The sequence below is a fragment of the Heloderma suspectum genome, chromosome 7 (genome assembly GCF_057233095.1).
Source record: "Heloderma suspectum isolate Gila_16-S chromosome 7, 16-S_ref, whole genome shotgun sequence".
Lineage (NCBI taxonomy): Eukaryota > Metazoa > Chordata > Lepidosauria > Squamata > Helodermatidae > Heloderma > Heloderma suspectum.
This window is the reverse complement of record NC_139464.1, coordinates 56,359,362-56,376,162: the sequence shown is the minus strand read 5'-3', so window position 1 is coordinate 56,376,162 and position 16,801 is coordinate 56,359,362. Positions and strand designations below refer to the sequence as shown.

The 16,801-nt window shown below is 42.3% G+C and overlaps 1 protein-coding gene across 33 annotated transcripts in view; it reads right to left on the bottom strand.

The window, feature by feature from the left end:
* The window catches only part of POC1B (POC1 centriolar protein B), a 124,486-nt gene that overhangs the window by 68,472 nt on the left and 39,213 nt on the right, over positions 1-16,801 (bottom strand). For 30 of the 33 annotated variants that reach the window (XR_014784378.1, XR_014784380.1, XR_014784379.1 and 27 more), the window contains exons 6-10: positions 16,642-16,757; positions 12,229-12,362; positions 9,517-9,585; positions 8,825-8,977; positions 4,959-5,051 (exon numbers count right to left, since the gene is read on the bottom strand). Coding sequence is in view for 29 of the 33 variants with exons in the window: in XM_084810322.1 (XP_084666448.1) it covers positions 4,959-5,051; positions 8,825-8,977; positions 9,517-9,585; positions 12,229-12,362; positions 16,642-16,757 (565 nt within the window). In the remaining 4 variants the exon portion in view is untranslated. The other 3 variants (XM_084810316.1, XM_084810317.1, XM_084810331.1) reach the window with 3 other exon arrangements.

Sequence of the window (16,801 nt, the reverse complement as noted above, 5' to 3'; positions counted from 1 at the left end):
GATGGAGCCATGAGTATCAGATGACATTACAATAGAGAAAGAATACCTAGCATGTCTACGTCCAATGCAATGACACAAAGGAATTTCTCTTTCACACAAAGCACCCGGCAAAGGCTGTTAATGAACACAGTGACATCCATTATTGCTTCATTGCAGATCACATTTTCTAAATCTCTGCTTGCATAAGTGTTGGAATTAGAGCACTACAGATGTATTGTACTACATGGTTGGCTGGGGCATGCTGGGAGTTGTAGTCCAACACATCTGGAGGGCACCAGGTGGTGGAAGGCTGAATTAAGTGATGTTAGGACAAGCTGTTGCTACATAAATATTGAACTATTCCTTGTCTTTTCAGAGTGACATGTTTCGTCAAGAAAATGCTCTACAGTTGCAGTATACAGAAAATTCAGGAGACATGTCCAGAAAAGTGGAACAGATTCTACTGTTGGACTCGATGGCCTTGTAGGCCCCTTCCAACCCTACTATTCTATACTATTCTATGATACTTATAGTTCATTGCACCAGGACCGCCACCAACAGCTCTTGCCCTGGTTTTTTTGGCAGTACTTTCACAGGTTATGAACCCAACTTAATTTTTTTATAACTCAGAAAACAAAGTGGTTTTGTGTTTAATTATGTAAAACAGTCAATATAAGAAGGGAAAGATAAAGACTGGGTAGTAGGCATATAAGCTTCTGTAGTTTTGGAATGGAATGGGGATTGAAATTTGTCTACCTGCTCAACATGTTATTTCTAACTTACTCTCTGTTTTCTGGTTCTGTACATCACACAACTTATTACTAGAGCCCATTTTGTGATCGCTAATACATGTTCAATGGAGCACTATAAAGTGGAACACAATAAAGCGAGAAGCAAATTGGACACTGGTGGTGCGTGCTCCTAAAAGGAGATGCTCAAATATACTGTATGGCACATTAAAACACTTTGTTAAGAACAAAAATCTTAACAGCATTTATTTGTGATTATTTTCAGTTTAAAGAGATCACATAGTAAGAACTCTGAAAATAATATACCATTGTTTTTAAACAACATAGAGGCACAAATATCAGAAGGTAAAGTACTGTTTAGGAAGAAAGTCAGGTTGCTTACCTGTAACTGTAGTTCTTTGAGTGGTCATCTGTACATTAAAACATATGGACTCGTTCAGGAAACTTCCAAGCTGCAGTTTTTTGGCGGGAACCCCTCCCCCACCACCTGTGGCATATATAGCATGGGTTCCCGCCTTCCCCTTGGTTCCTTGAGACTGCAAGAGTCCTGGACCAAGAAGAAGAATACCTCGGTACCAACAGACTGTTGACATAGAAGTGGGGACGGTGGGAGGGTTGTGTGAATGCACAGATGACGACTCAAAGAACTACAGTTACAGGTAAGCAACCTGACTTTCTTCTTTGTGGTCTCTGTGCATCATACATATGGGCGAGTAACTAGCTAACTTACCAGAGATGGGTCAGTGTCTCAGTGTAGTACCGACGAAAGCACACCCCTGCCAAAGGCAGAGTCCGCTCAAGCTCAAACGTCCCATCTGTAGTGCTTTATGAAAGTAGAAGGCTTAGACCAGGTAGCCGCCTTACATTTACAAGAAGACACCCCTTGTAAAAGCTGTGGAAGCTGAGGCTTCCCTCATCGAATGAGCCTGAATTTGGTTCGGTAAGTCCTTCCTGGAGACTTCGTATGCCAGTCGGATGGCGTGTACTATCCAGGAGCCCAGTCTCTGAGAGAAGACTGGAGAGCCCTTGTTGTGTCCTCCATAGCAGAGGAAGAGCCGTTGCGAGTTGCAGAAAGGCTCTGTCCAAGACCTATAAAAGGCCAGGGCTCTCCGGACCTCTCGAGTGTGCAGCCGCCTTTCCAAATCAAAAGTTGGAGATTGAAAGAAGGCAGGGAGGATGATTGGCTGATTCACATGGAAGTCCGTGACCACCTTCGTAAGGAATGCTAAGTCTGTCCAAAAGACCACCTTGTTCTTGTGAAAAATGGTATAAAGTGAGTCTATTCATAATGCGGAGAGTTCACTTGCTCTCCTTGATGTTGTAATGGCTACCAAGAAGGCGACCTTCCAAGAGAGCAGCCTCAAGTCCACGGTAACGAGCGATTCAAATGGCACCGATGTGAGGCTGTTGGGTACCAGGGTCAGGTCCCATTGAGGAACGAAGACTCTCACCGGGGGGGGGGGGGGGACAGTTCTGAGTCCCCGCAAGAATTGTTTTGCATAAAGGGTGGCTGAAGATAGGGCACTTGTCGATGTTGCCCTGCATAGTGGAAATCGCCGAAGCATACCCTCTGATGGACTACTTCAGGCCTTTGCTGTAGAGGTGCTGGAGGAAGGACAAAATATCGATCAGATCAGCATCAAATACTGGATTGTGGAGTTGTTGTACCTCAATGCCCAATGATTGAGCCATTCTAAGCAAACGTAGGTTGATACCGAGGTGACTGGATGTCATTGAGACGTAGTGTTGGAGACCTGGATCTCCCGCTCCTTTTTCTGTTGTTTGGAGGATTTCTTTTTCCTCTTCTTTTCCGGTGCGTCCACCGCCGGTTTAGGGCGTTTCGCCTGTTTTGAGAGCTTTTTTGCTACGGATACGGCCAGGCTCCTTCCCGGAGTGGGTGGATCTACCTGAACCGGCTCAGTGGTTAGCAGGGGAGAAGATTGAATTGCAGGAGCCGCCTCTACACTTCTGGAGGGGGCCACGACAGGCTGGTCCCTGGGAGTATGGGCCTTAGGCATGTCAATCGCCTGAAGGGCCCGTTGCCACAGGATCACTTTTAGTCAATCAGCTCTATTCTTGCGAGCCTGGTTCAATATCGATTGGCAGTGGTGGCAAGATTCAACCTTGTGGGTTTCTCCCAAGCAAATAAGACACAAAGAGTGGCCATCCGAAGAGGGCACCTTACTTCCACAAGCCGTGCATCTTCTGAACGGAGGCTTCGGGGCCATATGCCGAAGCAGAAAAAACACATCACCACTGAGGCGGACGACGCTCTCCAACACTGTCGACAATTGACACACTCTCTTTCTCTCTCTCTGCGCTCTCGTTATGAGATCAAGAAGACGAATAAGGTAAAGGAAGAAAAGAGGTTTTAGATAAGAGAGAAATGCAGCGTGACAGAATGTTGAAAAGTTCCCCAAGAAGTAACGCTAAGGTGGTCGAAAAGGAACTGAGGTGAAGGTGGGAACCCACGCTATATATGCCACAGGCGGTGGGAGAGGGATTCCCGCCCCAAAACTCTGCAGCTTGGAAGTTTCCCGAATGAGTCTCCATGCAGTCGCAGAGCCTATATGTGTGATGCACAGAGACCACGAATAAGTGCCTAGTACGTTGCTATTCTCAAATAGATAACTAGTAGCTGTAGTAAGGGCAGATCAGTCAAGAAGATGACACATCTCTCATGTTTGCCATACCCTGAAGTGATTTCGAGTCCCAGAAAAAAAATTCACTGGGAGGAGAAAAGCCTCTCACAAAATCTATTTATCCTGTATAAGGTATAGGAGTTTTCCAAGGGCATGCATGATATGGAAAGGGCAAAATTCCCTTCTTAGAATTCTTTTCAAGGTATGTATCAGTATAACCTAAGGCACCCTGATAACTAGCAAAGTCTGAAAATGGGACATTTGTACATCTCTCATTCAGAAGGTGAGCATTAAATGTGCCCCAAAATGAGGGGTTGAAATATTTCCATATCACTGAGAAAGCTGGAAGGTTGGCCCACATAGCCAAAGACTTCTCAGTCACTAGAAAAGTCTGAAAATTGGACACCCCAGGTTTTCTACAGCAGCATGGGAGCCACTTATTTGGGCTTCATCCCATGCTGCTGTGGTCACATCTAAAAGTGCAGCACCGGTGAGGCTAATCATGTGGGTCCTTCCTAGGCAAAACCTGAACAATTAGCCCCACCCACATGATGTCAGGCTTTCATACATTACTTCAGTGGTGTGTGGGCATAGGAAAGTGGTTCCTGAATGGCTGTAGTAACCCATGAAGTGGCCCTAACGTTACTTCACAACAGACTCTAGCACCAAGCAAGCAAAATCACACACGGGACAGAAAGTAGGCCCGTGGAAGTCCAAGCTAGCTATATTTATTCTTGTAGAATGCAAGTGGAATTTATTAGTATCTTTATGTAGATTCTTAGGACTGACTGACTCACACAGCATTGCTTTGGTTCTTCCATATGAACAAGACAGTTGAAATTTGGTCCACGTATAGTACAACATACCACTAGAAAAACAATGAATTCAACACTAGTTAAAAAGCTGACGGTTGGTACATATATAGCCTGACACAATGATTTCTACAGAGTCTGAAAAGCGGATATTTTTACATCTGAAGATTACTGGGAAGCACAACCTATGTTGGAATAGTGGAGAATGAAAACAATTCAAAGAAAAACATAGGGAAAGTGTTTTGGTACAACTTAACAGCTAAAGGCTGAAGCTAAAGCAGGAGTGGGGGGCTTGTTTCAGCCCGGGAACCAAATTCAGTTTTGGAAAAACTCTTGGGGGCCACATTTCAGCGGTGGGGAGGGCCAAAGGCAAACCGGGGGGCAGGGACACAAAAAATGCCAGCATATTGTAGCTTAAAGCTCTTACTACTGGTCACTAAGCCTTGGGAGAGGCATTCAACCTTTTAGAATGGGAAAAACCTGCACAAAAGAAGGGACACCACCAAACAATTGGCAGGCAGTTGTCAGTTGAGGGAAAGGAAGCATGGTCTTCTGGGGAACTCTGTGGGCTGAATTTGGCTCCTAGGAGGGCAGGATTTGGCCTGCGGGCCTGAGGCTTCCCACCCCTGAGTTAAAAGGCACAGAGGCTGTGCAAGCCAGCTAGCCAACAGAGTCCTAGCTTGCATACAGTATTTTAATGGCTCTGGGTAAAGTAAGTATTACCACCAATACTTGGTTTATATACAGAGTGTATCATTTCCCCTTGAAAAACTTACCGGAGATACTGGAGAAACAGAAGACGAGGAGCTAATATCTACAACAGGAGGGTCAAATGTTTGCATATCTGTTACATCATAGCTAGGATTTATCTGTTGAAAATCAGATTTGAGGATATTATTAAAAATGGACATAGGACTGAACCCTCAAAGTCTATATGGGATAAGATAATCTTGACAAACTATTAAATACAAACCATAATTCAGTAAGATATTTAGTAGCCATTCAGTGGCACTTTAGTTCTCTACTTTGTCCATACTGTTTGGATTATGCCAAGATAATTGGGTATAATTATGGGTTATCATACATTTTATAAGTCATGTTCTTAGACTAACCTGTGTGTTAAAAAAATGTTTAAAGCCTTATACAGAAATGCAGAGCACTAACAGCAAGATACTCGCTATGGCAATGCAACATCCAGAAAATCCTTGCTCTATGGATGATGCTCTGAAAATAATAGCTGGATCCTACATTGATAAACATTTAGAGGGACTTTACACACAAGCAGATCATTTGGGAAGAGACAATAATTATGAGTGCTGGGGAAAGTAGGCCTAGTGATGATAAATGAAGCCCATGAAAAAGAGTGGGAGACTTTATGCTGCATCTAGAGCAGAAACAAATCTTGGTGAAGTGTATCTAAATAATTAATTCAAGAAATGCTTCGGCCACCTTCTAGACCAAAATAGTTACCATCATAAAAATATATAACAAAGAATGCTAAAACCACATGCAACTCACTAAAATACATATAGAAAGAGAACAGCAGATCAGCCGTAGTAAAGTCATGGCATTAAAATATTACCATGACTTTATTTCTGCCCCAAGAAAGCCTTTGAAAAGCTTGCTGGAATAAATGTTTGCATATCAACAACTATGTGCTGGTGCACATCTTAGGAACTGAGTTCTGTAACCGCGGGTGGGGGGGGAGGGAAGGGGGGCGGTTAAGAAGGCCCTGTTCTCCCATCACTGTTTTAACTTTTGTTGTGGATGGGATTTTAAGCAAGGCCTCGTAACTAGATCTCGGCAGAGGTGGGGGGGAGAACAGGGAATGGAGTTCCATGAAGGGCTTTAAAAATGATAATCTGAATTGAGACAGATGCTATATGGAATCTACTACAGTAGCTGCTGAACTGTCAAACAGAGTGAATATGCTCCCACTTCCCCTATCCGTCAGGAGAGCGGCTGTGGCATTCTATACCATCTGAAGCTCCTAAACTACATGCCACTCCTGATCTAAAGTATTTCAGCTCTCTCTTCTTCCATGTAACAATATTCAGAACGATTTCACAAAACTGCAGTGTTAACTTTCTCAGGTAATCCCTCGATTAAGGCTGCAAAATCACTCCTTATCCTAGTCTGGCACCACATTTACTGCCCTGACTAGATTGAAATGTGAGTGTGGGGTGTGACTTTTCCAATATTGAAAAATGTACTCCTATCTGAAAATCCTATTTCATACTGGGTTGGTTTCTGTGTACAAACTATTCTTATATTTTAGTGCCACCTAGTGTAAAGCTAGAAGTCTATGCACTTAAGAAAAATAAGTATTGATTTAAAATGCCTATGAAAAGCAGGGACAGCTGTAATATATATTTGAATATGGTATTACACATAATGATACAATGTTAATGTGACATGGTCTGCCTTGAGGAACTACACTACTGGCCATCAGTGGGCAGTATCCAATGCTGCCCATCTGTATGCAGCGCCCACTGCCACTTTCGTTCTGCGTGTGGCCAGCCCCGCCAACTCCACTGCGTTAGTGGCACCCACTGCTTGCACAGTGGAGCTTTAGCGCTTCTGGGGAGAATCCCTGAAGCTAGATGGGTGGTATATAAGTGTTCCTATATTTCAACACCTTTGTATATGTGGGGAAAAGTTTTCTTGTACCTTTGCTGGGAGGAATGTCTGATAGAACTTTGGCTGAGCAGATGTGTAAACTACTTGCAGATAAGGATCTTTATGTAACAAATCAAGTAGGCTTTTCACTGTGGCTGCTAAAACAATTAGAGCAAGGGTCCCAAAAACTGTTGCTGTAGATCGTGCACACAATGAACTGATTCGGGAGGCTTGCTCTTTCTGTGACTGTCTCTTTTTTGTTGTAGTTGTGGCAAAATTGTAAGAACCTTTGGTTATCTGGAATAAAATCAACTGGCTGAATGAGAAGCCCCCAAACAAGCAGCAATGCTAGTTTCTGGAACAGGGCAGCTCAGCAAAGCTCCCTTATGCGAGCTCTGCCAGCCTGCCTCATTCGACACAACCATTTCCGTATGTTCTGGGTTGCCCCTGGAAGCGCACAATCTCCATTTCGCACGTGGTGGGTGCCGCTTGTGCAACAGAATCGGTGGGGCTGGCTACACACAGGTGGTCACTGCTGGATTCTGCCCAGCATCTTCCAGTTTCCCTGATCCTCTCTACGATAACGACAACTGCCAGGAATGTGCTACAGCCAACTGAGGATACAATATGTTCTTTGTTTAATGTATGTTCATCCATAAGCACTTAGCTTTGTTCAAAAAAATGTCCAGCTATATGAGATAATCTTCCCTATCCTTGTATTTCCAAATGCTTATGGTCTCTCTGCATGTGTGCTTCACCCCTGTCTACTCATCAGTACTTTTGCAACTATCTTGGATTATTTATTTGGTTCTGCTTCCATTTTGTAAGGCTGATTCATACTTTGGCAGAGGTGTTTCCTTGTGGAAAAGCAATATTTATCATGGGTTAATACTATAAAGCATGAAGAGGAGATGTGCATTAATACCTATAAAATGGGCACAGGGGTTAGACAGCTGATCACAATTCTCCAATGTGTGCCACTGCACAGTGGGTTTAAAAAAACCCCAAACCATCTGCCATGTAAAATGTGTGAAAGACTGCCTGTTGTTGTAACAATGGCATTAAAAAAACCATTACGGGATATTGTGCTAGGAAGCTACTAAAAACAAGGAGGAGCAAAACTGAAAGTAGCTAAACCAAACTGCAATTGGTAACATTATAATAATTCTATTAAAAGTTACTCTTTTTCATTCATGGCTATATTTAATAAACCCAATAATCATGACAATTGTTTCTCACTCTGTGACACTATTCTTCTCTTTTTGCATGCATTTATATCCATTCTTGTCCCTCTGTCTCCATATCTGTGCACAAATATTTATGTAGTTGGTAAAGCCTGAATAGTATTAGTAGATTTCTGGATCATGGGGATGGATAAATAACTGGGACTGTGCTGGAACTGATCCACTAACAGCAGACCCCAGTGGCCTATAGATCCATGACTACAGAGCCCAGGAACCACATCAGTCATCATGAGTCTCCTTAATGAATAATTCTATGAATTCTTTACAGACCTAATAGCAAACTAGTTTCTGTTGGTGTTATACAAGATCAAGGGAAAATGGACCGCACAAAATGTTTTAAGTAGCACTGGCTTAAAATTTTTATGTATCAGTGCCAATAAGACATCTTGAACTACAGGGGGTACATCCTATATACTATGAGTACTTGAACTCCTTACACAGTCAAAACAGACTATCCAAACATAAGAGGGAAGTATTAGCAGACTTGGGGGAAGAACAACAAATATTTAGAAAAAAACAAAACAAAATCAAGGGAGCAGGGGAAAGAAGCCCCAAGCAGCCCAATGAGAACTGTGGGTATTGAATGCTCAGTAGCTACTGAATGCTGACTGGCTATTATGGAAACAACAGAAAGGAGTAGCCTGGAAAAGGGGATGACTGTCTGTCTGGAACCTTGAACAGAAGCACTCCATACTGCAACATTTTGTTGAAAGCCCCACTTGCAGACAACTATTTGTTAATTCACAAATAGTTTAATAGTATAAATCATGACAGTTTACCTCAGCTGACTGTGATTTTCCATCATGGCGATGTGGCGATCGAGGGTAAATATCAAGAAGGTGAGGAGGCTCATCCATGTGTATTTTTCTCATGCAATCTTTAAGAACCTTCTTATATTCAATTTCATCAAAACTAGTCTTCCACAGCAGCACCTAAAAGAAGTCATGACTATATATTTGCTTGTGTTTAACTCAACTTTAAAAACTGCAGTCCCTCAATTTAAGCAGGAAGGCATCTTCAATTATTTAATTACAAACAAGGTTTACCTAGCAAGGACTCAGTGACTGGGTTCGGATGATGCGTGGTGCCCGTGGGCACTAGGTTGCTTATGCAACCCCCGCTCTGGAGGTGTTGTGTTGTGTGAACCTGGCGAGCACAGGTTATTCGAGGGTTAAACAACCCTCAAATAACCCTAAAACAGACTGTGGCTTATGTGAGAGTTGTTTAACCCTCGCATAACCCATGCTCGCTGGGTTCACACAGCACAACAACCCTTGAGTGAAGGCTGCAAATTCGAAAGGGTGGTCACACATACCCCCCATGCACTGCAGCCATGCCTCCACCAACATGTAACAAAGGCTCAAATTTTAACAAGATTTTTGAGAAACTATCAACAAAGAGAGTCATATTTGTTTAGAGCACCTATTAAGAATTGTGTTTCTATGTTAAGAATTCAAAAGGTTTAACAAACCTGTCCATCTATACCTCCAGAGGCAAATGTTTCCCCACCTTTTGAAAAGGCTACAGAGAGGACAGGTCCCTAGTTAAGAAAAGAAAAAGAAAATGCAGTTCTATTAAAAACAGCTTCGCACTTTTATTTTATGTATTTTCTCTCCTCTTCCCACTTGGTGAATCCTATATTTCTTGCCTGTTTTCTTTCCTATTCATTTTCAATAGGTAAATTCAAAGCAAAAATTGATGTTTTTTTGGTTCATACTGCATATGCTAAAGACAGAAATGTCAACTTTTATCATCCAAGCCATTCCTTTGTTATATTATGCAGTATTCTGAGGCAAAATAGTAGACTGTTCATAAAAGACAATATTAAAACCTTTCAGAAGTTTTCACATAGCCTTTTGTCCCTTTTAAGCCAAAACATACTGTGTGGTATTCATTATCATCTCCACTGTAAAGTCCTGCAGAGTTTCATTCTATCCCCACTCCTGGTTCAAAGCAGAAATAGAACTGAGTGAGACTTGGGAGTTAAATATGTTGACAAGGCCCAATTCCACTGTTTCTATTCAATCAACCCAGTGTGGGCTGTCTCAGGACTGTTTTAACTGAACAGGTACCACTCATCTCAGTGTACAGTAGCTGCGTCCACATGGTATCTGGTCATCTCTCGAGTTCTGTATGGGCTAGTAAGTATGATAGACATTTTTTAAAAAAAATACCAACACTAACTGGCCACACAGCAAAGTCAAGACTGAAGCAACCCAATAGCCATGCAAAAGTGTGCAGTAGCAGAGTCATGGCAACACTGTCTGTAGCCACTGGCCACGTAATTAAGAGAATCAGCTCCTGCTTGGATGAAACCACAGTGCAGCAAGACTTTAAGTGGTGGCCATGAGATGCTTGGTAAAGAGAAATGACCATGGCAGCCCGGCTATGCTGATGGGTTTGGAGGTTGGAAACAGGATTTATCGTCCAGTTCAGAAAGTTTATATAAACTGATTTTATGATCCAGTTTATAAATACCACCTTCCCAGGTTTTAAGATCCTTGGAAGAGGCTTTTCTCTTGGTACTGCCATCAGAGGCACGTTTGGTTGGGGACACAAGACAGGACCTTCTCGGTGGGCACTCCCAGGCTCTGGAACTCCCTGCTGAAAGAGGCTAGGTTAGCCCCCACCTCTGTGGTCCTTCTGCTGGCAGGCAAAAACGTTTTTAGTTAGGCAGGCCTTTGGCATATAGGATGGTCTGTTGCTGAAAGGGTTTTTAATTGGTTGGTGTTGTGCATTTCTTTTACTGTTGTGTTTTTAATTGTATTTTAATTAATTTTATGTTATGTTTGAATTAAGATTTTATTTATAACTTGATTTTATTGTCAGCCACCTTGAGTGCCATCTTCTGGAGGAAAGGCAAATATATATTCAATAAATAAATGACACATGTAGACATTGATGGAGTCAGCCATCTCTGGTAATATGCTTGTTTAAAATCATAGACTCTTTAAAATCATGGGCTGTTCATGGATTGTTCTTGGCATACCTGTTAGGAATGGCTGTCCAAATTTGTAGTGATGGAAGACAGGACAACTCCTGAAGATTTAAGACAAACCATCCGATTTAACAAGTAGGGTATGCCAACCCCCCAACTAGGGGAGAGGCCTTTAGCTCAGTGCTAGAAGCACATGCTTTTCATGTAAAAGTTTCAATTCCCTTCAACTCCAGGTAAGGCTAGGAAAGAATCCTGCCCAGTGTCAAAAGCACTGGGCTGAATGGACCAATGGTCTAACGCAGTAGAAGGCAGCTTCCTATGACTTCCACGTTTGCTCACCATGCCCGCTACAGCATGGAAAGCCATGCTCATTATAGCATGATGGTGGAGCTCTAGAGATGGGTGAGGATAGTTCTGGCTGTTGCTCAGCGAACCTCAACTCGTCTCCAGTTCCCAAGGCTGGGAGGAAGTCCAGGGTTGTTTGGCCACTGTGTTGCAGAGGTGGCAGAAGTACCCCAGCTATACAGGGCCAAATCAGCAAGCACCCTCCCACCCCACCTTTCCTGCTCTGGAGCAAGAAGGGATGGGCAGGAACATCCTTGGCTGCTGCTCAGCTAAAACTCCTGGCACACCTCAGCCAAACAGTGGCCAACTGGGCAAGTACCCCCAATTGTTTGTCAGGGCTTCCTTGGCTGGAGTGTGAACCAAGGCACCCAGACCAGCAAGGGGAGAGGCAGGTGACCATAGGTTTTGGCTTGGCTACCAAGACCAGCAAAAAATGGCGGGCTCCTGTATCTCTGCATTTGAGGGTTCTGTTCTTGCTGCAAGATTATCATGCCACTGTAATCAGAATGTACTGGTCTAGGAGTATACCAACATTTCAGCAGTCTTAGAAGAACTTAAACAATCAGCTAGTGAGGTCCAAGCATCTTTGTATTTAGATATGGGGACATAACTGGCAACTGTATAATCATCATGACAAGTCATATACTTTCTGGCATGGTAACTAAATTGCTACTATAATATGTTTCTATTGAGAAGGGTGTAGCTTTGTGCTTAGGTGTACAGCAGTTACCCAACTGGTGTACTCATAGCACAAATACATAGTCACGCAACACTTTTTATGTTACAGTAACTTTGTATTTTCTACACAGATCTGATCTTTGTGTTGGCAAATAGCAATGTACAAAGAGGCCCTTAAAAGCAAGACCAGCGATTGAAGACCAAAGAATAACAGCATGTTACCTCATGTCCATGAAGGGTATACAAGAGTCTTCCTCCTAAGAGATCCATAATCTTTAGGGTACCATCACTAGAGGCTGTGATGAGATAGTTACCAGAAGGATGGAAAGATGTGTAGTTAACGCCAGCTCTGTGAACTGATTTAAGTAAAAATAATTCAGATACTGATGCAAACATAGGGGTCACTAATATCTTCATTAACTAACAACACAATCCTAATGATGTTTACTCAGAAATGGTTCATTGTTTTCAATGGGATTTACTTCCAGGTAAGTGTGCAACGGATTGCAACTTAAAGCTGATTGGTTTCTTAAATGCAGCTCATTCTCAAATGAGCAACCCTTTTTGCTTTTAGTTTTACCTAGCCTTTAAGTGGTTTTCGACTTGCCTGGTCGCTAACCATTCTGACCCATTGCTACTCTCTTATCCCTAAACTGCCATTATGGCTCACTTTCAACTGGATCTCTGTTCGTATTGCACTGTGTTTAGAAGACTGACACTCTGCTTTGAAGATATATATTGTGCTATCTTTCATTTGCAGCAGATTCAAATACTGTTTTTCCTGCTCCTCTAACATTACACTTCATTGTTAAGCAACTTTTTTAGGATTCAAAGAATAACCCCCTTCTTTAATATCTACAATTACAGCACCATAAATAATAGGCCAGAAACTTCTGCTTTGGAAAATGACAAATTCAGTCTGTAAGGAACTGCTTAAGTCAGGAATCCTACGCTCCACTACATGTGTTGATCCCCTGACTTCAACAAGATTTAAGTAAACATAAATAGGTACAGAATTGCACACAGGAGCGTTAATAGCTGCACTGGCTCTACAGAATGAAAAGCACAGCCAAATAATATGTTAAAATACCAAAGTGAGGGAGTTATGTGACATCACCACCTAAGATGGTGGTGTAGAACCTGAGCTCTGTGATTCACACCAGTGAAACCAATCTAGATCCAACAGCTATTAAGCCATTCACAGCTTCATATGACCAGATCAGGCATCCATTAGGTCAAAGATGCCCAGGGGTAGGCTTGGAACACTCACAAATTATCTTTAAAGCCCTGCAGAAGGTGCAGAGCTACCTTACTCCCAGGCACGCAAAATGGGCTTGGAGGAGGAGATAATGACTTCTCTGCTATACTTCAGGGTATGTCTCCAGATCTTACTGCTGAACTCTTGAGCACTACAAGTACTAAGGGAGGATTGTTAGAATTTACAGCTCACTTAACTCCAATTAAGAAAAGGCTAAGAGGAAATAGCAGAACATCAGAAGAGTGGAGAAAACTGCCAGTGCAGCCCAAGAAACAGCTGAACGTTTGCCAAAATGACAACAACAAACTCCACAAGGTTAAGATAATTTCTAAGGGACAAAAGGAACTGCGTACTAAAATTGATGATTTGGGAAATTGTGGCTGCAGGACAAATGTTTGAGGGTTTCTGAACCATATAGAAGGATCTGATATGGAGAGGTTTCTGCAAGAATGGCTACTGACAATTCTTCAAGAGCCTTATTAATTGAAAGATCCCATAAACTAAGCCCTTGCGGGCATCAGAATGGGCAATAGCAAAGTGACATCGTTGTTCAGTTTATGGTTACCAAGATGAAGGCACTTTATTACACCTGTCTCATGCTGCTACTGAGTTGAAAACCAGGATCGTAATATTGAAGAATTTTAGGATCAGCCGGCAGAAACCTGTACCACAGGAGCAAATGAAAAGGAGTGACCACTATTTTGTGGGAAATGGGAATTAAATATTCTTGGGGGTTTCCCCTTTCACCTGCAGACAGTAGAGAATTGACATATATTGTATAACATCAGTGATGGAGAACTTTCAGCTTTTGAAAGAACTGAATCTCCTATACCCAACCAGGGAAGATTACTGGGTCAGAAGGATCGGTCTTTGGAAATGGAGAATGAAGTGGCTGAAATTTGGACCCCAATAACAGCCAAATGTAAGAAAAACAGAGCACAGATACACTAATGTCTTATCAAGATGATTATATTTTCTAGGCCATGCTCAAACAGTCTTCCTTACTAGGGGGTGGAAAATGTAGGGATGGGGGAGAATTTCTCCCCGAAACTTCGGGGGGCCGAGTGCCAACGTGTTCGGCCCCCCCGAAGTAGTTTCGGGGAGAAATTCTCCGCCCCCCCCGCCCCCCGCGGGACGGGACTTACCTTTCCCGAATGTCCCTCCCAGCAGCGGTTCGTCAGGTCTTCGACAGGGGCAGAGGCAGCAGCCGGTCTTTTGACCGGCTGCCGCCGCCACCATTCCAATAAAAGTAAAAAAAGAAAAAAAAAAAAAAGGCCCCGTGATAGGCTACGTGACGATTAACGTAGCCTATCACGGCTAGATTTGCAAAGTCAGCCATGATAGGCTACGTAAATCGTCACGTAGCCTATCACGGGTGACTTAAAAAAAAAAAAAAGCGCGTATGGCTAATAGCGGCCCCCATAGGGAGCCGCCATTCACGTTCCTTATTTGGTCGCTGTAGTCTACGTAAAGATTTACGTAGACTACAGCGACCAAATAAGGAACGCGAATGGCGGCTCCCTATGGGGGCCACCATTTGCGTACGCGTTTTTTTTTTTTAAAGTCACCCGTGATAGGCTACGTGACGATTAACGTAGCCTATCACGGCTGATTTTGCAGGTCTAGCCATGATAGGCTACGTTAATCGTCACGTAGCCTATCACGGGGGCGTTTTTGTTTTTACTTTTTATTTCGCGGCCGGGCGAGGCGAGGCACCTCCTCCCCGGCCTGAATTTCGGCCGGGTGAGGCAGGAAGCCTCCCCCCCGGCCTGAATTTTGGCCGGGCGAGGTGGGAAGCCTCCCCCCCCGGCCTGAACTTCGGGGGGAGCAGCGAAGCGCTTCCCCCCCACCGCGAAGCAAGCTGCGAGACCAGGTAAGTGGCTTTTGTGCATCCTTAGGAAAATGTGATTAGAGCTACACCATTTTGCTGCCATCTTGTGGCTTAAAATAGCAATGCCACTCAGTTTTAATGACGTGAACCATAATTATCTTTAAATTACATCATGATTGAAGCTTTAAAACACTTTGTCAAAAAGGAACAGTTTGCTAAAATGATTAATAGCAATATTCAGACTAGGCAACACCTCAAGCTGTGACAAGAGTTTACAACAACGGTTCAGTTACTCGTTTTACAAAATTGTGCTGCTGTAGATTTTTTAAGTTCCCGCTTTCTTCTTATGACAGAAACAATATGCAGACTATACAGACTGTAAACAACATGTCACTTGGAGTGGCTGAATAGCATGTTTCACTGGAACAAGTGACGAAGCATATTTTACACAGAAAATCAAAATGCTGTCCTAGGTGAAAATTGTCTATTGGTCCTGGGAGTTCTCAGTCTCTTGTAGAATGTAGAAAATCTATTTAAACAACGTATCTAAGGACAGTGAGTGAGTAGGAGAAGCAAACCTATATACATAAGATATATATAAGATAAGAATCTTCACTGGGGCAATATGATCTTTTCTCAGTCACCTTTTAAACCTCATAGGAAAAAAACCCTGCTTAGCTGAAAAGCCCTTAGGTAGTCATCATCTTTTTTGTCACTAGAGGGTGTGACAGAAATCTCTCTAGAGATTTCTACATTAGGGTAGACATTTGCATTAGATGATCATTGCGGGCTATGCATGATTATTTTCCAGTCTACTAAATATTTTTGTGTGATTTTACAGAGAAAATGTCCACAGTCTCCATTAATAGCTTGGAAAAGGTCAGCTTGCAAATGAGTAGTAGAGAAATTTTTCATCTTATTGTGCCTTCTCCTTAAAATCCCACCATGATACCATAATAACAACAAAATCCAACATCAGTATTTTGAAAAGCAAGATAAAAAGGAAAGAAAGGTTTATACTGTGTAAGAAAACATGTACTATGCTTCGAACACCTGAAAAACAGTGGTTTCTAAAAAGGAATTACATGTTTAAGTTCTTCAAACTAAGCACTTTTGCTCAGTACGAACAAAATAAAATTGAAATTTTTAGTGTATGATTAACCCTGAAACAAGAACATAAAAAGGAATTACATTATTATTTTTTTTAAATCGTAATACTATTCTGTTCATGCATTTCACCAAATTTCCAAGGAACATAAGCTAGAAAAACATTGTTTCCTAATGGCATGAGTTGTCTGAGCAATTAAAAACAAATCTTCCAAGCTGTCACTGAATTTAGTAAAAGCCTTTTTATGAAATACTTTCTATAGCTCCAAACTATTGACATATTTGCAATGCTGCCATAGAATTTAAAAATGAAGAGGCTAAAATGCTCTATCTAGGCATGAAGTTAACAAGCAATATATATTTCTCTACTAGCTCTTAGAGAAATTACAGGAGAGGGAGAGAGAGAGATTTAGTCATTCTGAGGGGCATAAACATTTACCTCGGTGATGCTGCAATAATTTGTTTATTCGAATGTCCCAGATCTTCACTGTGTGATCAGAACCTGCACAAGCTATGCATGTCCCATCAGGACTGAAGTCCACATAGTTTGCAAATCTACAAAGAAGCATTAGAAATAATGATTTGTCACTGTTAAGAAA